This window comes from Camellia sinensis, chromosome 11, assembly GCF_055761805.1.
Source record: "Camellia sinensis isolate YWXY chromosome 11, ASM5576180v1, whole genome shotgun sequence".
Taxonomy (NCBI): domain Eukaryota; kingdom Viridiplantae; phylum Streptophyta; class Magnoliopsida; order Ericales; family Theaceae; genus Camellia; species Camellia sinensis.
In genome coordinates this window covers 114175188-114201478 of record NC_138971.1, presented here as the reverse complement: position 1 = coordinate 114201478, position 26291 = coordinate 114175188, and the positions used below count along the sequence as shown (strand labels likewise).

Sequence of the window (26291 nt, the reverse complement as noted above, 5' to 3'; positions counted from 1 at the left end):
CTTAGTGATCTTGTTCTCTCAGACCTGGAGTAACGAGTTCTGGAAGTCCTTGATTGAGTGTCGCTCGTTATGAGGCTTCTACTCTCTGCTTGCGATGTCGTGGTATGCCTACTACGATCTTCTGAGTGGCGAGGAGGCGCATTGCCTTTGCGCCCCTCTCCTATCGCCACCCCTTTTCCCTTGATCTGGCGCTTCATGGCCTCCATGTCCACCGTCATCTTCCTTATCAATTCATCTTGCTCCTTCACGCGGTCCTCCAGAACTTGAGGATCAATCCTCCGCCTTTGTCTGTCAAGACTTTGTGAACGAGAGTGACGGGGGTTGTTCGTCCTCCTCCTCCCCCTTGCATCCCTCTTGGGATTCTGTCGTTGTGGCTCCAAGTCCGCCATAGGAGGGATAGAAGGTAGGCCTTCGCGCCTCGCACCCCCCTCTGGTGTTTGTCCGTCGATGGTGGACTGCGGAAAATCTTCGTTGTGCGCCATTGCTTATAAAGAGGAAAAGCTTGATCAAGAGGTTTTGCTCTAGTCTGATGTTTCCCACAGACGGCGCCAATCGTACGGGAAAGAAATAAACCTTCTCATATAATCCTGTTGATCAAGTCTGCGCTCCTCCGTACCTCGTCGCTTTACTCCCTGAAAACACAAACATGAGCTAGCCGGCGAGTGTGCGTCGGATACCTCTCCGATGCCTAAGTTAGCAAAATAGACAAATAGACAAAAAGCTCTGTGTGTTCGGGAATCAAAATTGTGTTACCTTTCCATAGGTGATGTTATGCGCTTTTATAATTTCCGTGTGACACAATCCTTCAACACCCTCCTCACTACTGGAACGAACGACGAGCAATGGAGTCTTGCCAACGCTTTATCTGTTGGTTCGTAGGCAAGGTGCGGTATTGGCATCCCAACCTCGACACTTCCATGCGTCCGAGGGGTCAACTGCTGAAGGGCTGAAACTGCTGAAGGGCTGAAACTCTGTGTGGATTGCACATCCTAGCATCCTCCTTCTGTCGGGCCCTTTCTTCAAGCACAGTCCGTAAGTCGGACGATCTAGACAACTCTGTTTGCCTGGATGATGTATGGTGCGTGTGTGAGGGTCGATAGGTACTTCCTTCTGTGTAAGACCTTAGTGATCTCGTTCTCTCAGACCTGGAGTAACGAGTTCTAGAAGTCCTTGATTGAGTGTCGCTCGTCCTGAGGCTTCTACTCTCTGCTTGCGATGTCGTGGTATGCCTACTACGATCTTCTGAGTGGCGAGGAGGCGCATTGCCTTTGCACCCCTCTCCTATCGCCACTCATTTTCCCTTGATCTGGCGCTTCATGGCCTCCATGTCCGCTGCCATCTTCCTTATCAATTCATCTTGCTCCTTCATGCGGTCCTCCAGAACTTGAGGATCAATCCTCCGCCTTTGTCTGTCAAGACTTTGTGAACGAGAGTGACGGGGGCTGTTCGTCCTCCTCCTCCCCCTTGCATCCCTCTTGGGATTCTGTCGCTGTGGCTCCAAGTCCGCCATAGGAGGGATAGAAGGTAGGCCTTTGCGCCTCGCACCCCCCTCTGGTGTTTGTCCGTCGATGGTGGACTGCGGAAAATCTTCGTTGTGCGCCATTGCTTATAAAGAGGAAAAGCTTGATCAAGAGGTTTTGTTCTAGTCTGATGTTTCCCACAGACGGCGCCAATCGTACGGGAAAGAAATAAACCTTCTCATATAATCCTGTTGATCAAGTCTGCGCTCCTTCGTACCTCGTCGCTTTACTCCCTGAAAACACAAACATGAGCTAGCCGGCGGGTGTGTGTCGGATACCTCTCCGATGCCTAAGTTAGCAAAATAGACAAATAGACAAAAAGCTTTGTGTGTTCGGGAATCAAAGTTGTGTTACCTTTCCATAGGTGATGTTATGCGCTTTTATAAGTTCCGTGTGACACAATCCTTCAACACCCTCCTCACTACTGGAACGAACAGCGAGCAATGGAGTCTTGCCAACGCTTTATCTGTTGGTTCGTAGGCAAGGTGCGGTATTGGCATCCCAACCTCGACACTTCCATGCGTCCGAGGGGTCAACTGCTGAAGGGCTGAAACTCTGTGTGGATTGCGCATCCTAGCATCCTCCTTCTGTCGCGCCCTTTCTTCAAGCACAGTCCGTAAGTCGGACGATCTAGACAACTCTGTTTGCCTGGATGATGTATGGTGCGTGTGTGAGGGTCAATAGGTACTTCCTTCTGTGTAAGACCTTAGTGATCTCGTTCTCTCAGACCTGGAGTAACGAGTTCTGGAAGTCCTTGATTGAGTGTCGCTCGTCCTGAGGCTTCTACTCTCTGCTTGCGATGTCGTGGTATGCCTACTACGATCTTCTGAGTGGCGAGGAGGCGCATTGCCTTTGCGCCCCTCTCCTATCGCCACCCCTTTTCCCTTGATCTGGCGCTTCATGGCCTCCATGTCCGCCGCCATCTTCCTTATCAATTCATCTTGCTCTTTCACGTGGTCCTCCAGAACTTGAGGATCAATCCTCCGCCTTTGTCTGTCAAGACTTTGTGAACGAGAGTGACGGGGGCTGTTCGTCCTCCTCCTCCCCCTTGCATCCCTCTTGGGATTCTGTCGCTGTGGCTCCAAGTCCGCCATAGGAGGGATAGAAGGTAGGCCTTCGCGCCTCGCACCCCCCTCTGGTGTTTGTCCGTCGATGTTGGACTGCGGAAAATCTTCGTTGTGCGCCATTGCTTATAAAGAGGAAAAGCTTGATCAAGAGGTTTTGTTCTAGTCTGATGTTTCCCACAGACGGCGCCAATCGTACGGGAAAGAAATAAACCTTATCATATAATCCTGTTGATCAAGTCTGCGCTCCTCCGTACCTCGTCGCTTTACTCCCTGAAAACACAAACATGAGCTAGCCGGCGGGTGTGTGTCGGATACCTCTCCGATGCCTAAGTTAGTAAAATAGACAAATAGACAAAAAGCTCTGTGTGTTCGGGAATCAAAGTTGTGTTACCTTTCCATAGATGATGTTATGCGCTTTTATAAGTTCCGTGTGACACAATCCTAGTAAGACTTTTACTCCTCCATGTAGAGTCCTGATAGGAATCACATTCCTGAAAGATAATGCTTATCCTTCAACACCCTCCTCACTACTTGAACCAAGTGAGATGGTTTTACCATGGTCGGACTCCAATATGACCGAGGTAAGCATGGCTGTGCTGAGCCGCAGAGTAGACTGAACTATAGCTAGTTTGGTTCTTCCTTTCACTGCTCTTACCCCGGTTCCTCCTTCACAAACCCTGGCGTGATTAGACCGAGATAACAAAACATCAAGGTCCTGACCGAGCTAACAAATAGCTAGGTTCTGACCGAGCTATCCATAATATGCCATGACCGGGCTAACTCTAAGTATGGTAACCGGGCTAATCGCCACGCTTCTTTAGACCGAAATAACTTCAAGGCTCTTTTGGACCGGGATAATAATAAGGCGTTCTCCGGACCGGGCTAACTCCAAGCTCTGTTTTATCCAGCCCTTCTTTCCGTGGCCCAATGAACGACCCATTACCTAGCTCGGTCCAATTTATATATAAATTACCCTCTCAACTAATTTTATGTTCCTTCATGGTTGCGGTGAAACTTTATGTTTCTCCATTGTTGTAAGTCAAAACTCTGTTTATGTCCAGTTAATTTTGCTACAAACATATTCATCAAATATGGGTTTGGATTGATGGAATAGTGAAATTGCATAGATTGTTAATGATAGTGATAATGATAAATATGATAATGTGGGTTTTTTTTTTTCTTAGAGATCAAGTTTTTTTTAGATTTCTAATTCTATTACTGCCATTATTTTTTTTTTTGTCAATTAGTGTAAATGTTCACATTTCACATTGTTTGAAAGTTTAAAAAATAAGTGTTGGAATATAGCTAGGGCTGTTCAAAAATCCGTTCAAACCGGTAATCCGGACCGAACCAGACCGAATTATACGGTTTGGTTCGGTTCTATTAAGAATTGGTTCGGTTACGGATTAAGAAATATAAGAACCGTAAAAACGGTTCGGTTAATGGATTTTATGAAAAAACCGCGGTTCGAACCGAACCGAACCGAATTTAAAAAAATAAAATGAAATATATATATATAATATCAAGTTTTATTTTTATTAATTGATTTTTTATAATTTTAATGATATTAGGATTGTATATATATGTAATATTAAGTAATGCCTTAATATTATTAGTTTTTATCATGAGTTAAATGTAATTAGTTTGAATAATTATTTTGCTAATATTAATAAATTATTCTTGTAAATAGAAATTTTTGGAACCGTAAACCAAACCGAAACCGAACCGTTTTTTCGGTTTGGTTCTGGTCCGGTTTTACAAGTGTAACGGTCTGGTCTGGTTCTCAAAATCACAGAACCGTTAGGATTGGTTCGGTTCTTGAATTTTCTTAGAACCGAACCAATCCGGACCGTGTACACCCCTAAATATAGCTATGGACATAATTATATATTTGTAGGATTTAAATATTCACATATCATTGGTTATTTGTTACCATACTTGTTGTTTGAACAATTTTTTTTGTTACTATTAAACAATTGAAATAGTCTTTTTTTTTTTCCTTTCAATTTTGTTTCATGTTGCAGTGTGAATGTTCACATTGGTATGAATTTAATTTTTCTAAGATTTGCTATATGTTAATTGTAAATTGTGAACATTCATATTGTATTTTGGTATATTATTTTTTTTTTTGAAGTTTTTTCGAAAGTTAGTTGTATTTTATTATTATTTTTACTATACTTGTTGGTTGAACAATCATTTTTGTTACCATTAAACAATCGAAATAGTCGATTTTCACTTTTTTCAATTTTATTTTATGTTTTTACGTTGCAGTGTGAATGTTCGCATTTGTATGAGTTTATTTTTTAAAAAACTAGTATATTAATTGTAAATTGTGACATTCACATTATATTTTTGGTATAAGTTTTATTTTTTTGAAAGTTAATTGTATGTTTGTTGTTTTTGTTACTATACTTGTTAGTTGAACAATCATTTTTGTTACCATTGAACAATTGAAATATTCAATTTTCATTTTTTTTTTATTTTGTTTTATGTTCTCACGTTGCAATGTAAATGTTTACATTGGTGTGAGTTATTTTTTTTAAGATTAGTTGTATGTTAATTATAAATGATGAACATTCATATTGTATTTTGATATGAATTTATTTTTTCGAAGGTTAATTGTATGTTTGTTTTTTATTGTGTACATTCATATTGTACTTTAGTATGTGTTTTGTTTTTTTAAAAGTTAGTTATATATTTGTTGTTTACTGTGAACATTCACATCGTATTTTGACTTTTATTCAGATTTTTTTTTGCGTTATTTTTAAAATTTTTAAATTATAAAAAGATTCAAAATTCATAATTTGATATTTTCTCCATGGAATGGAGGAGAGATTTTCTTCCTAGAATAAGAAAAAGATTTTCTCTTTAAAATGAGGGAGTGATTTTCTCCACAAAATGAGAAACTATTACTATGTATTAGTTTCAAAATAGAAATATGTACACAAAATTTAAAATGATGATTTAGTCATATTATATTAAATAAGACTTAATTGAATACTCAAAAAGAATATGAGTTAAATGGAATAAAACACTTAAAAAGAAGATTTATCAATGCTTGATTAATTATTGCTACAAAATATAGAATTATATCATTTTGTTATAAATTGTCTAATTATAAGGTGAACAAAATGAGACAAACACAATTGAGGGAGAAAATATTGGTGATGCAGTGGACCATTTCTTGAAGACTAGGGTCTCTCTATCCTTGTCCCGTATTCTCCACGGGAGGCTTCTTTGCAATGGCAACAGAGCATATCCATTGCATTGTGGGTGGGCATTGACTGCAAGAGACGACAATCCATGTCGTCATCGTCGGCTTGAGAAGCTTTACTTTCTCACTGCCTCTAGGGTTCCCTTCTCCAACCCTCCTCATATCAGCAAGTTTTGGTACTCCAATTTTCTCTCTTTCCATCTTCCATATACTTTTGTGGATCATTTTTTTTTTCTTTTTTTTGGGTGTTTTAATGTTTGTTAAATTGATTGTGAGAGAAATGGTGGATTGGTTCATTCGTATACAATCATCATTAATTTTGAACTAGGATGTTGTTGCTTGCTTTCCCAGTATATATTGAATGTCACAGAATTAGATGATGCTCTGATCAAATGCCACTCTATCGGAAGATCATAGGGATGTTTGATTAGACGGACTGGATAAGGGGGTTAGAATCCATCGGAGTTTCCGGATTATTTGGTTGGATTGGATGTGTATCCCGTATTAAATGTCTAAAATCGACTATTTTTAGTGAATCCAATGTTTGGTTGGATAGACTGGATAAGGATAAATGATTAAAAGGCTATTTTATTATTTTTAATTGTTTACTAAATAATAGCAATATTAAATTTGTCTTTAAATTTAATCTTTATTTATAATTGATTAGTGGACTACAATTAATTGTTTAATTTTTTCAATGTTTCAAACAAACATTTTCCCAATAGTTACACTTTTTAATGGTCACTGTCTTTCAATATAAAATAAGACCATTTCGCTTCTAATGTTAATATAAAATAAGACCATTTCACTTCTAATTTTTATCCAACACAAATTTTTTTTTTTTGATCTGTAAAAAAATAACTTTATTAATGCGTAGAATAAGCAAAGCATAAATGCATCAACAAAGAAAAAGAGTAAAGAACACACACCCAAAAACCAAAAGAATAAAAAACAAAAGTTGAAGAGATTTCAACAAAAAGCCTTTACACCCACAGATTAAAAGCAACATACCAGCTATGTTTCAAGGCTCAAAAAAAAAAAAAAAAAAAAACCAGCAGCAGCATAACACTACAAACAACCAGCAGCAGCAACATCTATAACCAGCTATGTTTTTTCAAGGCTCAAAAAAAAAAAAAAAAAAAAACAAAAATACGGACCTTGTACCTACCAACAACAGAGGAAGCAAATGATATATGATGAGGGAAAAATACACTTTTTACGGTTTAATCCCATGGGATTGTTATCCCATGAACCCCCCCCCCCCCCCCCCCCCGGGCCCCCCTCCCCGCGGCAATGTAATCCCACATATGGGGGATGGACTCCATGTCCGGCGGACTAAAAAAAACAAACCCCGGATAAGGGTCTTCGAATGGATTTCAATCCAATCCTATACCCTAATCCTTCCAATCAAATACCTCCATAGAGTTGGATGATGCTAATCTATTGCTAAGAATAGCTATCAGGTAGCTAGGGGCGTTTAGGCAACATAGTAAAAAGCTATATTTTTGGCTTTTTGGCTTTTTTAGGTCATGTCACCCTCTACTTTTTTAATACAAAAAAGCCAAAAAGTCATAAAAAAGTCAAAAAGCTAACTTTTTACCAACTTTCCAAAACACCACCTAATAGGGTTGGTCCCGTTTCGATGATGTGAACTGTTCATTTTGTAGAGCTGTCGTGTATATCATCATGAAAAAAAAATAGCATTGATCTGATAATTGTGGCATTTTTTTTATAGTGTCTCTAAAAATATGGATAGTCTATTTTCAAAACATTCTTGTCATCCATTTTTTTAAAAATGAACGCAATGAAATAAAAATGTTACGATATCAACTTTATTGTTTCCATTGATGATATATACAGAGGGCCCTACAGAATGAACAGTTCGGATTATCAAAAAGAGACCCATGGTGCGCTCTACGAACTCCTCAAGTTCTCTCAAGTTTAGATTTAAAATTGAGATCTGATGTTGAGAGAAGCCGCACCTAGTTGATATTCAGTAGTTTGCACCCACTTCTTTTAGAATTTCATTCTCTTTCTTCATTTTTCAAAATTTTCAGGCCCCTTCAGCCTAACCAATTTGAAATTTTTATTGGGTGCTTGCCAATTACTAGAATAGAGAATTCTTGTTTAATCTTATCTATGTAATTGATTGTTCATTGAAATATACTTTTAATGTAAGGCGGAAGATGAATTCTTTTTTTAATCAGTTTTAATCTTAGCATGACTGCTAATCAAGACTGATATACTGAGAAGCTAGAGGTAGTTCCAAGTGAGGATTTAGAAGCAGTGCCTAATACAGTGGTGACTGCAACAAAGACCAAAACTTTCGGAAGGCTTGAAGAATGAGAGTCGAGGAATTGAGAAATGATGCAATAGTTTCTCATTTAGGAAGAAGATAAGCTCAAAAGGCAGACATGTGTCGGACATTGGCACTTGTTTATGTTTTTTTTTTTTTAAATCTTTCAGAACTAGACATGGTTTAAACACTTGGGGAATACGCATGTCCATCGCTTAGACACAAATCAAACACATGATTGTTTTAAAGAAATAAATTGGGATCCTATTATAAAATCAAAATAATATAAATTTATACCTATTAATCCCTCATTCTTGGAGTTTTTTTATTTTAGGTTTGAGCATTCCTAAAAGAAGAAATTAATTATAGAATCAATTAAACTACACAACATAGTGACAAAAGAAAACATTCTCTGTAAAAATTATGATTCAGTGAAGAATTATAATAAAGCATTGGCTACAGGACAGAGAGGTTTCTTTACTTCTTTCTTTTTTTCTTTTTTTCTTTTTTTCTTTTTTTCCTTTTCTTTTTTCCTTTTAGGTTATTTTGTTTTTGTTTATTTATTTTGATAAGTATTCTTCTTCTTCTTCTTCTTCTTCTTCTTCTTCTTAATATTATTATTCTTCAGGATGTGTGTTTTCTTTGTTGTATAGGAGGTGACCACATCAGGTCTTCATTACCAAGAACATGTTTGCTTTTGTTTAATTTTTCACTTTTCTAAATTTATGTTGTGCCTTCAAGAAAGAAGTTTGATATGATATTTTTATTTCAAATCCCCTCTCAGAATGCTTAGGGAAGTTCCTTAGTAAAACTACTATGAAACTTTGTTATAGTGTCATATCTGACATGTTTTGTGTTCATTGGGGGCATTCAGAATGATTTCTAGACAATGAAGAATTAGTTTTAGATTTCCATTTGTGCTATAAATATTGATCAGTGATTGATGTTTACACTATTGTTGGGGCTATTACATCCTAATGATCACTGATTTGTCTAATACAATGAACAGATTGATTCATTGTTAAATTCGTCCAGACCAATTTTTTCTTGAAGACTCTCTTTGATTTGATAAATCTCAATTTCTTTCTTTTACCTCTTTTTTTTTTTTTTTTTTTTTTTTTTGATCGGACAAATGTCTGAGTTTACCTCTCTCTGCAATAATTATGTTTGTTTATGGATTATTATAAATTCTGTGACATTTACTTATGTCCAGGACTTTCCCAGTGGTACAACTTTTCTTAACCTGCATATCTTCATTAGGTATTCTTGTTCCCACTTCCGATTGCATATTAATTAGATTTGCACTTGTCATTTAGCAGTTCTAACCCAAATGCTTTTTTCCTTTAACAGCTATATATGTAATGGGTAAATATGCCAGCTATGAATTCAAAAGAATGAAGGCGGTAATATTTTAATCATTTCTGGTAAATATGTTCCTTATCTTACACCATAATTTATGTTATTTATTGGTCCCCACATACCCACTCTTCATTTTTAGCAATCTTTCTTCTTGGATGATACAAGTATTGCTGATGCAAAGCTGCCATGGAGACCAACTGTTTGATGTTGCATATATGAGTGTTAAAATGGACCTTTTCATTTTCATTTTCTTTTTCTGCATTGCTACTGTGAATAGGATACATCACTGGACCTTTGGTGATATCTTTGTTATTCATGAATGATGTAACTAGGAACTAGTACTCATGTCTTGTTCAGAGTATTGGGGTGGGGTATTGGATTTTGGGCGTTCATAGGGTGCAACTGCCAAAGTATGTGGAATTCCTCACAATGCAGAAGAAAATTGATTCACTTAAATTAGATTATTAAAAAAAAAGAAAAAAATGAAAAATAGGAGGCAACACATTGATCCTACTGCCCATCTACTCAATAAGGATGCCAGAGAATGGAAAATGATAAGAATTATAGGCTTGGACATGATTTTGCTCTAATATGATTGAATCTAAACCAAAAAAAGAAGAAGCTTCTTTCTCTTCTTGTAAACGATGGGTTTTTTCCTAGTAATTGTTATTGATCATCCCAGTTTTTACTTGTTATTTCAAGGTTTCCCAAAAACCCTAGACAGATATTTATTGGTAAAATATAAAATTTCTCATCTGCATATATTTCACAGCAGAAATTTTTAACTATCTGAGATCATATCAGTGACTCTTGGATGCATTTATTTTGGTGAGTCTACTAAACACTATATTCACACATTTTACAAGATGTGTTCCTCGATCTTAAAGTAATGCTTACTTTGCATCTTAGCTTCCAACAATCAAACTGCTAAACCGAATTTTTGCTGCTTTCTGTGACTCCACAGGTTGATAGTTTTTGGCAGATTATTAAAATATTAGCAGCATATCTCTATTGATCTACTCAAAATGTTTTCTCAGGTAGCTGAGCTGAAAAAGAAGGAAGAATGAAAGCATCATGTAATCGAATTTCGAGTCATAGAGAAGAGGGAAGTAATGGGGTCCGATTCAGAATTTTCAAACTTAAAATCAAGAGTTGATGCATTAGGGGTGGCCATGCAGGAGATCGAATATGAACTGAAGAAAATGCCAAGTGTCACCAAAACAGACAATGAGGAAGAACATAAGAAGAGGTTGCACCTTTCAAAATCATAATTATTTCATTTTTACTCTCAGAAATATCAAAAAATTAAAAAGCTTAACCCGAACAAGACTTTTTAATCCAAACTAAAATAGTCAAAAAAGGTAAAAAATAAAAAAATCAACTCACTTCTCAAAACAAAGCTGGCCATTAGGGCCCCGTTTGTTTCGTTGGATATAAAATGGAGGATATAATATGATGTGGGATTTAGTCAGGATATATAATGAATAGGATATAAATATTGGATAGTATATCCCCCAAGTCATGTTTGTTGACTTGATATATAAGATTGGATATATGTTATGCATGTTTGTTTTACAAAATATATTGTGGGATATAACAAGTAATTTCCAAGATTGCCCTCATAATATTATATTATATTAAATTAAATTAAATTAAATAATATTATATTATATTAAATTCAAAATTTATATTAAATTAAATTAAATAATATTATATTAAATTAAATTAAATTAAATAATATTATATTATATTCAAAATTTGTATTAAATTAAATAATATTATATTAAATTAAATTAAATTCAATAATATTTATATTAAATTAAATTCAATAATTATATTATATTAAATTCAATAATATTTATATTAAATTAAATTCAATAATATTTATATTAAATTAAATTCAATAATTATATTATATTAAATTCAAAATTTTATATTAAATTATATTATATTAAATTCAATTCAATAATATTATATTAACTTAAATTAAATTAAATTATATTATATTATATTATATTCAAAATTTGTATTAAATTAAATAATATTATATTAAAGTAAATTAAATTCAATAATATTTATATTAAATTAAATTCAATAATTATATTATATTAAATTAAATAATATTATATTATATTAAATTCAAAAATTTATATTAAATTATATTATATTAAATTAAATTCAATAATATTATATTATATTAAATTCAATAATATTTATATTATATTAAATTCAATAATATTAAATTAAATTCAATAATTATATTATATTAAATTCAAAAAAATATATTAAATTATATTATGTTAGATAGAAAAAAGGGTAAATTGGACTTTTTACATCATATCCCCACCAAGGGGATATGATATAATGGGGGGGGGTGTGGTATTGTATATCCTCCACTTTTGGGGGATATACAATCCCACCGGATATTATATCCCCTTCAAAAAAAAATTGCAAACATGGGATATATGGACCCCACCGGATATAATATCCAATCCCAATCTTTATATCCCCCAATCAAACAGTCTTTTGGTTATTCATTGCTACCTTTAAAGTAAATTGTGTTGCAAATGCCTTAATTAATTGAGGTTGTGATTATGTTGATTCTTTGCCTTCGCTCGGCAAGTTGGGTTGGGTTGGGTTGGGGGTTATTTTAGCCACAAAAAGATAGCATTGACTTTTTAGCCTAATAAAACAAAACATCACATTCAATCCATAATCATTATATTTTTTCTCTCAAAAAAGTCAAAAAAACTTATCCCAAACGAGACTTTTTAACCCCAGATTAAAATAGCCAAAAAATTAAAAAAGCCAAAAAGCCAACCAACTTCCCAAACGAACTCTTAAGTTTTATTTATTTTTTTAGAACTTCTTAGATTGGTTAAGGGTGTTGTGACTCTAGATAGGTTGGTCACAATAGTTAATTTTAATTTTATCTTATAAATTATCATTACCTTTTTATCAATTTCATATAGGTAGTTTTTAAAAATTTTCAGTTCAGTTCATATGTAATCTCATTAGAGACAATTATATAAATAAATAATTATTAAAGTCTAATTTGGTGGTTAAAAAAATATTATCATTACCTATTTAATTGGTAAGGAATATTTTTCTTTGATTTGGCATGGGTGGAGTTTATGCATTTACCCTTATGATTTTGGGGGATTCTTTTTTGCTCATTTGTGTGTAATGATTGAGAGGGTAACATTTTATATTTCCATTTTTGTATGTTTGATTTTTGTAGAGTGATATACGGTTGATGGGTTTCAATTGCTGATGTTGTTTTTTTGTATCATGAGAATCAATTTTGCTTTTTCTAGGAAACATCACGACATACCACATTACACACTAAGCATATTACGATGAGTCCAACATAAATCACAAACATTACGAAATGAAATACCATACTGCAAGACACACACTTATAGTACATAACATATTTCCACATTGAACATATTGATACAACACATAGGAAACATAACTACGTACCCGTTGATCTCACTTTAAAACCAACATGCACAACCAATGTCGGGATGCAAAACCCCGTTACCTGCATTGGATGAATGATGTTAACAACACCTACACGTATAAATTACCACAACAACAGAATGCATATCCTACGTCCTAATATGGCATTCTTCCGACTATAAATACACACAACAATATCAACATACCCCTTCCACCATAAACTAATAAATAACTTTGACTATTAACATTCAATACACAACACTATAACATTAAAACCATACAAACATCATGTCTAATCATACACATTCGATGTGCGGGAATTGTCATATATCAAAATCACAATGTTAAATTTATCCCAAATCTCACATTGCACATTACATCAACCAATTAAGGCATGCAATGACGACTCAAATCACAAAACTAAAATCGAATACAAATAAAGGGTAACAAATTGTAGAACACATCAACAATTAAAGTGTCAAACATTACATACCTTCGCCTTTCATTGTCGATGTTTGAAATTACGACAATGGCGTAATTAGCGTATACGACAACGAACACTGTCCATTGTATCTGTATGTATGTCTCTGGAGACGACAACGTCAAACCCTCACCGACAGAGATTGATCAACTATTGTTGAAGGTGATCCGTTGGCGAAGAGGTTCCTCTAATTAGGGTTTCAGTCGAAAACACAAATGTGGAATTTGTGCGAACAACTCTTCAGAAAACCCTCAATCACATCTAGTGTTCCAATCCCCTAACATGGAAATGTTTTAATGTGAGAATGTTTCTTGGCAATGTTTCCATATGCATATCAAACATTCAATCAAAAAGAGGGAAACCAAAAAATGGCTATAGTGCGCTTTATGTCCACAAATGTAATTTCACCCACAACAAAATCCCATATTCGCCCGCATTAAACACATAAAAGCGTGCATGGAAGAGGACAAATGTGTCAATCTAATTGTTTTAGGACCTTTTGGTTTAAAAAAAAAAAAAGGCAGGACTAACTAGAGCACAATTTCACAAATTGCGATTTATTGGTGTTTCACCCTGTATTTAAAACAAAAATACAGTTTAAAAATCTATCATAAATGACATATTCATATTACACATATATATATTTTTTTCCAGTTTTATTAATATAATAAAGACATAAGGATTAAATTAAAAACTTTCAGAAGATAAAAGAAATACATTGTAACAATTATTAGTTTGAAAAAGTAAAGTGAAAAGCGATTATAGTTGAAGGAAAATATAATTTGTCCTATACGTATTAATGTCGATTCTTATGTACCCGTTGCTCAGAAAATGAAGGAATTGGAAAAGAAGTCAGTGATTCTGAGAATTTTGATTTATTGAAATAAGAATTAGGTAGGCCAGTTTACTGAAACCAAATATAAGAGAAATTGAAGAAACAAAGATGAAATTTTGAACATTTTATGTTCTAATTAAATGAAAAACTACCCAAATAGTCTTCACTAGGTTGTCTTAGGGGGTGTTTGGGAAGAGAGTTTGGTTAAAATAGCTAATTAAAAGATAAAATGAATTAAAATAGTTAATAAGATAAAATGTCACATCTGATTCATAATTATTTCACTTTTTCTCTTACAATTATCAAATCAACTACAAAAAAAAAAAAGTCAACTAAAGTCTTGTTTGGAAAGTTGACTATTTTAGTAATCTATTTTAGTTTTTGGTTATTTTAATATGTTAAAATATTTGTGTTTGGAAAGAGAGTTAGACTTTTTTTAGTTAATGTGATATTTGTAAGAAAGAAAATAAAATGATTATATGTTTAATATGACATTTTATCTTATTAATTATTTTATCTTTTTGTGAATTAGTCAAAAAAATTAATTTTTAGCTTCCCAAACCCCCCTAACTTTCTAAATACAATTATTTTGGTTAAGTTAAAATAGCCAATTAAAATAACCAATTATTTTAGTAGTGAAAAAGTTGGTCCACATTCTCATGTCTTTTCTTTTCCTACATTTTCCTAGAAACCAACCAAAGCTTCTTTTGTTCTCAATTTTGATTCCTTTTATCTATTCCTACATTTTAAGGCCATCTCCAACCCTGTACCAAATCTATTACCAAATTCAAATTTGATGAAAATGTGCTTATTTTCTTGCTCCAACGGTTTCACTTAATACGTGTCAAATCGAGAATATCACAAATGTTTCAACAAATTGAGAACATCTGGGGCTTTTTAGCATTTTACTATTCAGAATCGTTATTTTTGGGCACCGGACGACCGGCTGGACGTCCGACCGGATGTCCACTAGGTCACCCCGCTTAGTTGAAAACTTCTCACAAAAATAGGTGACACAGCTCCAAGTGGGTCTGCCTCATTGTTAAAGCAGAACCCAGATTTCAAACAAAAACAATGCATCTGAACACCCAATTCTCCATCTTCTAATTGCACACAACCAACCAGAACATCTCTACAAACAATTCGATGGCCATTTCAGGGTATTGGGTATGCAAATAAGCAGACATCAATGAATTTCAAGTGACTACATTTCTGTGAGGCATTTCATCAAACAACTGTTGAGCGCATGAGACAAAATCACATTTACCATACATATCAACAAGAGCACTGTTGATATACACATTTGAATTGAAACCCATTTGAATTGAAATCACATTTATGGTCTTTGTTTGATTTAACTAATTCTAACAATTATAGATTTTTTTAATTTTATTTTTTTTTATTATATAATTTTTTCTTCTGTAAGTTATCAGCTAACTGAAATTAATATTACCTCTGGTCAAAAGCACACCAACCCCTATCATTAACCTTTGTTCACCCAAACCAAACTGACCTTAATCTTTCTCATACAATTAACATTGTCTTTCTTTCCAAACCCACACTTTCTTGCTAAGTTGCTACCACCTCCTCTTTTTATCTCTCCCCAGCCTCTTCCACAACCATTGATGACCATGAACCATGTACCAGCCTCAAGCACCACTTTCCTGTGAACCATCATCGTGGAACTCTCCTTCCCTCATCATCCCCATGACCTACCTACATATCAACAAGAGTCTAGGGTTTTCTGAAAGTTAGGGTCAAATGGCTCTTGAATTGTTGTGATATGATGCAAACTCAATTGTTGTGAAAAATTTGCACTGACTGGCCGGTGGTTTGATGAAAAACCAAATCCCTCTATTGGAGCAGGCGATATCAAAGAGTGTTTACTCAAATTTGATGAAAAAGTAATGCACCATTGGAGATGTCCTAATGCCTCTGAATCTGAAGTGGGATGCCAGTTGTTTACTTCTTGCCTATCACAGCAATCAAACAGAACATAATCAATTAGTCTTTCTAATCAATCACTTCAATAAAAATCAAATTCTTTGTGTATTAATGTATTACATTCTGTGTTAAAATTGTCTTGCCCACTACAGAATTCAATGCATTCAATGAGGAAGATCGACTTGGCAAGCAGTGGATTTCATTGATGGGCAAATTTGGAGAGAACGAAACTATAAAAATCGAGGCTACAATGTTTGATGGGTCTGTTATAGTTTCAAAATCTGGTGATGATAGAGTTCTTTGTCTTAGACTTACATGAACCTAATTTTTAGGTATGACATTCTTTCCTTTTCCTCACGTGATCTAGCATATCATTGGTTTGGCTCGTTAGGGAATAAACTATTTTAGTAATTTTTTGACTTTTTATGAAAAAAAATGTGCAAAAAGTAAAAAAATGTGACAATGTATGGTGACTTTTTGACTTTTTGATTAAAATATTTTGTCCCCAAACAAGGTAAGGCTTGGTAGACTTATTTTGAGACCGATTTTAATTATTTGAATTGTTCACGTTTTATGGCTAATTGAGTAGAATATTTTTACAAAAAATAAAGATGATTCCATATAAGTAGCTATATGTTTGAATTATATTTTTTTTATATAAAAATAAACTACAAAAATAATTTTAAGAATAGCCATTTATTTTTTGTAATACAAATGTGATTCAAACATATAATTATTGATATCCAATCATCTTAATCTTTTGCATGAATATTTTATTCAACGAGTCTTAAAAAGTGAACGATTTAGATTACTGAAGTGGATCCCAAAACGGACCTACCAAACCCAAACGCTCTCTCAAATTGAGATAGCGTTGATAAGTCTTATCAAAATAACACATGTAATGTTTTAGCTTTTCGATGAGTTGTTAATATCTTTGTCTCTTTTTCCATGAACCTTCTAGTTTGACTTATTTAGTTTTTGGCTGATGACAAGCTAAGTTGATTATTTATTTCTTGTTAAAATATTTCAGCAGCATCTCATTGAATTTTTTGTGTTGTTCATCCTAGTACAAAGCTTTGCAGTAAATACGCATTTTTTTTTTCCTTAACCCAATTCTACTTCAAATATTTTGACAACCCAATTTGAGGACTGAGGGCTGTGAAATTCAATGTATAAAGAGAGAAATACAGAGAGAATAAATTGTATGTATTCAATTGATTGATTATTCAGTGATTTACAACACTCTCATTTATAGAGAGAAAAGGTGGTACACATAGGATACTAACTAACTAACACCAAAAGTAGAAACATTATCATTAGTGGGACAGCTAGACAACTAGATATTGCACACTAATATTACACTAACAGCCCCCTCAAACTCAAGGAGGATAGGTACTAACCAACTTGAGTTTGGAGAGAGTAACAAAACAGGAAAGTAAATTGATAAATAAAATAAAATAGGATACGAGACACTGTATGGTCGTGTCAGACCGTTGTAGCAGACAATGTCGGGACAGTTTACGGGGTCATGCCGGACCGATGTAGAAGCTAACTGGAATCAATGTCGGGACAGTTTACGGGGTCATGCCGAACCAATGTAGAGGCTAACCGGAATCAATGTCGGGACAGTTTACGAGGTCATGCCGGACCGATATAGAAGCTAACCGGAATCAATGTCGGGACAATTTATGGGGTCATGCCGGACCGATGTAGAAGCTAACCGGAATCAATGTCGGGACAGTTTACGGGGTCATGCCGGACCGTTGTAGAAAACTTTGGTGGTACATTAAGGGGGCGGCTTAGAGAGTGCGCCATGGGATGGCTTGGGTGGTTCGCATGGTGTATAACCATGCTCACCATGATATATGTATAATACCCCCCCTCAAACTCAAATAGGTTTGAAGATAGAAACTTATTGGAGGTTGAAACAAAGGGATTGATAAAGTGGAGCAGAACGGGTCAACACATAGTGGAGATGTGAAAAAAAAATGGTAGAAAGGTTTTTTTTTGTTTGTTTTTGTTTTTGTTTTTTTGTTTTTGTTTTTGTTTTTGTTTTTTTTTTTTGTGTGTGTAGAACAGTGAGCGGGGTGCCTTGACATGAAGAAAACAAGGGTGTTGTGCAAGCCGGATGGCAAGAATGGCACAATGTTGTTTGGAGCAAAAAAATTAGTGAGGTGGTGTTGAATGTGGGTTGGTATTATAATAAAAAAAAAATATGTATGTATATATAGAAAAGAAAAGAAAGTTGAAGAGAGTGTGAACATGCTGATGATGAAAAGTAAAAACATAACATAAATTAAAAATTAAAGGGGGTAGTGGGGAACCGAGTGGTGTTTGGTCAGAATGGTGGAAGAAGATACATGGCCAGCAGGATGATTAGGTTTTGGTGCGTGGGAAACAAAGTAAAGTAAGAGAGAGAAAATCTGTTTGCCGGATTGAGAGAGAGAGAGCTTCGATGCAAGTGTGAATGGTGTGGGTCTGTGTCGTGCTGTCTGTATCGGTGTGTGAATGTATGGTGTATATCTGGGTGTGTTGTGTATGGTGTGTGGGTGTGTTGTTTAGCTCCAAAAAATGCTGTCTTTCATCTCCCTTTGTATGGGTGTGGGTGTGTTGTATGGTGTGTTCTTTCAAACGGTCTGTTTCTCATTTTCAGCTATAATTCCAAGCTCGAGATCGATATCAACGGAGATCGACGACGATGGTGGTGCTGTCTCCGACAACGATGCCGGGAGGTTGCCAATGATGCCGGAAGAGGGCGGTAGAGCTCCGACGTTAGATTCATGTTGCGATGGGGACTCGCAGTTGTTATCCACCGCCTACAGATGTGTCGGTGGTGCCTGCGGTTGCAGCAAAGGACCCACTAGTAGCCTTGAGGTAGTCGCTCAATGCCCTGGCTGTGGAGGAGCTCGACGGAGTCCGGTGCGTGGGGGTCACGCACGACGTTGAAGTTACAGAAATTGAACTCCCAAATGAAGCCGCTCTTGCCGGAGCCGAGGTGTGTGAGGTTTCCGGCGGCGTCGGTGAGAGTGAGACCGAGCTGGATGAGATTCAAAGCGTCGACGTTTGATTTCAAGAGCTTGTAGTGGTCCGGCGGGAGGATTGATCTGGTATTGGAGATGACATATTGATTGATTCACAGCCACCTGTTGGACCCAACATTTGTTTGCATGGAGAATGAGATGGGTTGGTTATCCACATCAAGATTCAGTATATCCAAATCCATAATAGTTGAACCCAAGAGACTTGTTGTGTTGGGTTGGTTACCGAGAAGAGAATCAGAATTAGCTATATGGAGAAGTTTTGCAGTTATCACTGTAAAGTAGAGAGAGAAAGTGTGAGAGAGGTCTTGCTGGAGTTAATGGAGGTCTCAAATTGGTTGAGGTCCGGCGGGCGGCCAAGGCAAGGTTGTTGCCCGCCGGAAGGCGAAGAATACCAAGAGCTTAACCTATAGCTCTGATACCATGTGAAATTCAATGTATAAAGAGAGAAATACAGAGAGAATAAATTGTATGTATTCAATTGATTGATTATTCAGTGATTTACAACACTCTCATTTATAGAGAGAAAAGGTGGTACACATAGGATACTAACTAACTAACACCGAAAGCAGAAATATTATCATTAGTGGGACAGCTGGACAGCTAGATATTGCACACTAATAGTACACTAGATATTGCACACTAATATTACACCAACAAGGGCAATGAGAAAGTTAGTTATTCACCCCCCAAAAAAGAGGAAGCTAGTCTCTGACTAATAAAAGTTTAGATTTTGGGACATTGTTTGAATACTTCTGATCTTTTGGGACATTGTTTACTTTGTTTTTTCATTCTTCCCAAGTATAAATGTGTGTTGATCTGCAATCTTGTGGTTTGGTAAATGATGACCTTTTTGCTTTCTTGCATGAATTTAAGATGAACAAGGTTGGAATTGAGATTATTCAATGGTTGAGAAACATCAAGTATTTCGTGGAGAAATAGGGGATTATATATATAAATACGTAATATTCCCTCTACTATACTAGGTGTTGTATTTTCAACTTCTGCATTGATTAAAGAATGTTTTGCTCTAGAATATGTGTTATGCAAACTGCTCAAGCATGCATCCAGTTTGGTATGCCTGAGGTGCAGATACTAAAAAGCATGTAAACAATGTCCTTTGGCATTGGTATTGACTTGAAATGAATTCCCTAGAGGCTAGAGCTAGATCATCTGGTGGGTTTAAACATCAAGTATTAACTAGTTTTTTAACATAGGAAGTGGAAAGATTCGGACATCATACATGGGAAAGCAATCGATTAACACAGGCAGCATTATGCTGTTTCAGTTGGAAAGGCCTCATGTTTGCACATTGTAAAGACCACAGTTGTGCTACCGTGCTAGATTACCAGAAAAATAATCAGAATCCCCCATACTTGTAAAACTCTCTTCATCAATATCTCCTCTTCTGGCTAATTCAACAATCACAGTACCATCTGAACTAGGAATGACCTCAGGGGACTCAACTGTACTGAACTGGTCATTACTATTCTGCCAAGTCTTCTGCAGTTGCAGTGCATACCGGAGGTTACCCAACACATCATCCATCGATGGACGCTCAATCCCCTCATCACATGTGCAATTTTCTGCATTCTTGACATATTCTTTCAAACATTCCGGTGCTATTTTGTTGGTTAGATACGGATCAATGATCTGATCAATGGTACCCATTTCGATATTAGTTTTGAACCAACGAACTAAATTCACTTGATCCTCGTCCCTTGAATAGATCATTGGCTTCCTACCACACAATAGTTCAAGTAAGATGACGCCGAATGAGTACACATTGGATTTTGTAGTAAATTGTGCATCGACAAGGTATTCTGGATCCTCATATCCCACGGTGCATGTACTTGATACAGTGTGGTGTAGTACTTTCGCATTCCAATTCTCATCCAACAAAATATAGTGGGGATTCAGGTTCCAATGAATGATTGGTTGCCTCGTACCCGTATGGAGGTATTGCAATCCTCGTGCAACACCAATACAAATCTCAAGTCGCTTTTCCCAGTTAAGTGAACACTTGTTGGTTTCATTGAGGTGATTGTAGAGAGACCCATGGGCCATATACTCATACACAAGGATCAGTTCATGCTTATCAATGTAGTATCCAATTAAAGAAACAATGTGAAGGTGACGTAGATGGGAGTGCACCTGGATCTCAGCTGTAAATTGGTCCAAGTTACTCTCTCTTGATGTTCCCTCTTTCCATCTTTTAACTGCCACCTCAAGATTCCCACGGTTGATATGGCCTCTATACACTTTGGTGTCAGCAGCTTGCCCGATCACCAAAAGCTCATGAAAATTATTTGTGACTACTCGAATCTCTGTCAGAGAGAAACGACGGAATGATTGAATGACACCATTTTCAACCAGATCCCTCCACAACTGCCCTGACACTCCATTCTTAGGACCCCAGTTCTTCCACTTCCTCCACCCAAGATCAATACCTTTAGCCACTACATGTGTAGTACTCAAAAACAGATTGCTTATTATTCCCTTTTTTCGAGATATAAGAATATTGCCCTGTGATGCCAATCCTTGCTTGAGGCTCCCCATAACTTCACTCATTGTAGGCCTTCCTTTTGGATAATTATGTAAACATTTGTTAGCAACTTCTGCAAACACTTTTAGACAATTTGGTGATATTTGTCCTCTTATAGAGGGATCAACGATCTGGTCAAGGGTTCCCATTTTTATGCATTTTTGAGCCCATAGGGCTAGACCCATTTGCTCCTCCTCAACACTTGTATCCACTGGTGGCCTTGCACATATAACTTCAAATAGAACCACACCAAAAGCATACACATCTGATTTTTTGGTTAGTCTATGAGTCAAGAAATATGCTGGATCTAAATAACCGAATGTGCCTTTAACATCTGTACTAACGTGGGTTCGTGTATGGCTTGTGTTTACTGTTTTAGACAATCCGAAATCTGAAATCTTAGCTACCCAATTCTCGTCCAACAGTATGTTTGTGGTCTTCACATCCCTGTGTATGACACCTTTCTCCGCATCCGTATGAAGGTAGTCCAATCCATGGGCAGCACCAATACAAATCTTGAGCCTCTCCTCCCAAGTAAGATGATAAATATCATTCCCATTTCCTTTCCTACTCTTTTTGTAGAGATGATCGGCGAGTGTCCCATTGGCCATGTATTCATAAACAAGTATCATCTCCTCGCAATCATCAGAGTAGCCAGTCAGAGTCACAAGATGTGTGTGCCTGAGCTTGGAAAGCATTTTGATCTCAGTCCAAAACTCTGCTGCCCCTTGTTTGGACTCTGCATTCGACCGCTTAATGGCGACAGTGGTAGCTCCACCGTCAATGAACCCTTTGTACACCTTACCGAATCCACCTTTCCCAATGACCAAAGCATCATCGAAATTGTTGGTCGCGGATTGAATCTCAACAAATGAAAACCAACGGCACAATTCCTCTGATTGATACACACCTTTTGTAGTTGTATTCCCACTGTCAAAAGCTGACATATTTCTCAGATTTGGATCCCTACACGATGGAATATGTGGTTAGCACACAGGATTTGGACTGGCAATCAACCGATAGAGTGAGACGATGAAGGAAGATAAGAGTGGAGGGATGAGAGAAGACATGAGGATCACAAAATGAAGCTATGGAAGACACAAATAGGGTCCCTCCTCAGGTCAATAATTGTTGGCTGTGCTCCAAGGCCAGAGTCAACAACCTACTCCCATTGACTTTCCAAGACAAAAGTGAAGAGTCAATAAAGGAGGCATGCCTAATGAAACAAATAAATTTGACAAAGTGAAAATTCTGCAGCCAACACATGCCAGTTTTTGTACCGCAAATCTTTACCGTCGAAAAGGTTGTAGATTGGTTTTACGCAGAAATCAATTGGCTTCTAAGTGCCGAACCTCTACCAGAAATACCCCATTCAGGGGAGTTGCTAAATCATCAAAGCAGTGAGTCAATTGAGAACTCATCTGCGTGTTTTGGGCAATAATTTGGGAGTAAATTTATACTCATATTTGAGTAGAGCGACATTGAGAGATACACCATTGTATCTCTATGAGCGCTAGTTTTGTTTGATAGTGAAAATTGTTACTTGTGGGATTGCCCTTGGATGTAGGCTCAGCCAAACCACGTAATTCTTTGGTGTCAAGTGTTTTTCTTTTTCTCACTATTTTAATATTTGTTTGTATTTTTGGCCTCAATTTACATAACCATCATCTACTTTGGTATGGTTGAGTTTTTTTAGAGGCTCTCCGCATAACTTATGGTTGCTCGACCACTGAATAATTAAATAGGTTTTTACGGATTTGAAACCATGGATCCAACTAGTTACACCTGTTAGTCTACATTTTTTAACCATAATTTAAGCTCTTAGAACAGATTGAGACTATGGAGCCATTTGAGAAATTTTCTGGCATTCAAAATTTTTCTCAGTCTAGTGTTTAATTTAATATTTTGCAGCAAACGTGTAAGAGTAGGCAGCATCAACATGGGGCAAGTTAGATGAGCTCCCCCTGGTCAGATGGTAGATCTTGTTTTTTTTGTTTGGGAATTCTATAGGATAAGATCATAGAATTTTCATCTTAATATATTAACTAAAGAATGCTTTGTTCTCGTCATGTTTTTTGTGGAAATCAGAAGCCAAAAAGTCCATTCTCCTCTACTCAAACTAAAGAATATTTCACTCTTCAGAAGAAGAGTAATTAAGAGCAGGAAAGAACTGCTCTGGCCTATGAAATAACACCCAATTGCTTCATTTTTATGCTTCTTTTGAATGTCATAGGATATTTTGATTACAAAGAAAAACAATTTGAATTAGTTCAGTTCATCAGGGATGGTGATTACTAAGAAAGAACAAAGTTGATGTAGTTGAATCTTATCTGATCAGAATTTGGAGATGCAGCACAAGCAGATCAGATTATAGGGGCGCGGATGGAGGCTAATCAAACTATAATAATCCTCTCTGGCTCCCAACGAGTAGGAGCTCCTAGAAATTTTACAAATTTCTTCCTGGTAATTACAATTTTTTCTTATTGACAGATAAGACATGGAGTATAAAAAAAAAATGCCAATTCCCAAAATAGGCCTTCGTTTGCATCTTGGCTTCCAACAATCAAACTGATAGTTTTTGGCAGATTATATTAGTTGTATAACTCTGTTGATCTTGTTACTCAAAATGTTTTCTGAGGGAGCTGAGCAGAAAAAGAAGGAAGAACGGAAGGATCATGCAATAGAATTTCGAGTCATTGAAAAGAGGGAAGGAATGGGGTCTGATTTAGAGTTTGCAAACTTAAAATCGAGAGTTGATTCTTTAGGGGCAGCCATGCAGGAGATAGTAGCTGAATAAAAGAAAATGTCAAGTATCTCCAAAACCAACGATAAGAACATAAGAAGAGATTGCAGCTTTCAGATGTTGGTTTGAATGCCAAAAAAGCCACTGGTAACGTCCTACCAGGATGAAGTTGGAAGAGCCAGCATTGAACTCAGTTATTGAAGCTGCTAAACAGAACCCAGAAGTAAATGCCAGCGTTGGAGGCATTACTTGAGAGTGTCTTTGGTTGATTAAGTTGACTTACCCACCATGGATTTGCTTCTTGGGCTTTCAGTCAATAAAGTTTTGGACAACTCTGAGGAGTGAATTAACTGTAAATAATGTTTCTCTGCTATCATCTCTCTTCCTCTCTTGATTGCTTCTGTGCATATGTATGTGTATATAAATATTTCTTCTTCATCAAAGATTTGAAATGCACTATAAAGCTCATGGAAAATGCATGATGTCTTACCTACCAAGGAATAGATAACTTCTTGAAATAGTTCACTTCTTTAGACTTTTAATGGGTGTTTAATCCTATTCTTGGTTCAAAATTAAACATATAGTGTACGAACAAATTTTTTTTTTTCCTTCAGATTATGGTAAAACTTGGTTAGCAATCAAATTTTTTTTATTTTATTTTAAGAAGGATGGTCGTTAACTGCATTTTTTCTTAATGTTTATTTACTGCATAATACTATATGAGTAACTTTTTTTATTTAAAGTGTTTATATTCAAGTAAAAAGTGTTGTTAGTAATAATGGTTTTCAATAAAAATGTGACTGCTAACCATGTTTTACCATAATTTGGAAATAAAATTTACCTGTACATTATTTAGTTAATTTTGAATTAAAAAAACATAAAACGGTTCAAGTCTGCAGTTGTGATTCTCAACTTCACTTGAAAGGAACTGTTGAGAAATGTTGTTGAAATTGGATTTGTAGAATAAATAAATAAATAAATGAAATAAATTACAATAAACTTCTTAAACTAGTCCTATTTGCATTTTGTCTCTTAATTTCAAAACTAACCATTTCAATTTATTATCTTATTACATTTAATACCTTCTGTTAGGATGTTGTTCTGGGATTTAAACAAAATTGTGAAGCACATTACATACTTACTATTTTTTTAGGACGATAATATATGTTATTGATGTTTTTAAGACAATAATATCATAATCTAGTGCCCATTTGCACTTTGCCTTCCATATCTTACGCTCTGTTTGGTTTGATGGAAAATATTTTTTGAAATATCTTTTTCGTGTTTTCTTGTGTTTGCTATAATAGAAAACAAAAGTCAACAGAAAATATTTTTTATAGTCAATGGAAACAAGCCAAAGAAAATATTTTTCACTTTTAAAAGGCAGAAAATGTTTTTTGGACTAAAATTTTACTAATGTGGATTCTTATGTACCTTTTTGCTCAGAAAATGAGGGAATTGGTAAGGAAGTCAGTGTTTCTGAGAATTTTGATTTATTGAAATAAGAATTAGCCAACCCAATTAAAGTAAAAAGCCTAAATCTAAGGAGAAATTGAAGAAACAAAAAGGAAATTTGAACATTTTTATGTACTAATTAAACAAAAAATTCATCTCCATATACCCAAATAGTCTTCACAATGTTCGATTATTTGGAGTTTTTTTTCACTAGGCTCAATTAACTGGAAGGTTTTGGTTTTACTGGATAATGTTGGTCCACATTCTTATGTCTTTTCTTATCCTACATTTTCCTAGAAACCAAACATAGCTTCTTTTGTTCTCAATTT

General features: G+C 35.6%; 2 protein-coding genes across 2 annotated transcripts; one reads left to right on the top strand and one right to left on the bottom strand.

The window, feature by feature from the left end:
* Positions 1 to 771: 771 nt before the first annotated feature.
* LOC114287817 (uncharacterized) lies at positions 772 to 24970 on the top strand. Its single transcript, XM_082895298.1, has 8 exons — positions 772 to 871; positions 1885 to 1992; positions 5710 to 5977; positions 9311 to 9357; positions 9448 to 9500; positions 10494 to 10705; positions 16334 to 16513; positions 24103 to 24970. The coding sequence occupies exons 1-6, from the start codon at positions 772 to 774 to the stop codon at positions 10521 to 10523; spliced, it is 606 nt and encodes a 201-aa protein (XP_082751424.1). The 3' UTR covers positions 10524 to 10705; positions 16334 to 16513; positions 24103 to 24970.
* LOC114287806 (uncharacterized) lies at positions 20203 to 23142 on the bottom strand. Its single transcript, XM_082894542.1, has one exon. The coding sequence runs from the start codon at positions 22709 to 22711 to the stop codon at positions 20552 to 20554; it is 2160 nt and encodes a 719-aa protein (XP_082750668.1). The 5' UTR covers positions 22712 to 23142; the 3' UTR covers positions 20203 to 20551.
* Positions 24971 to 26291: the final 1321 nt, after the last annotated feature.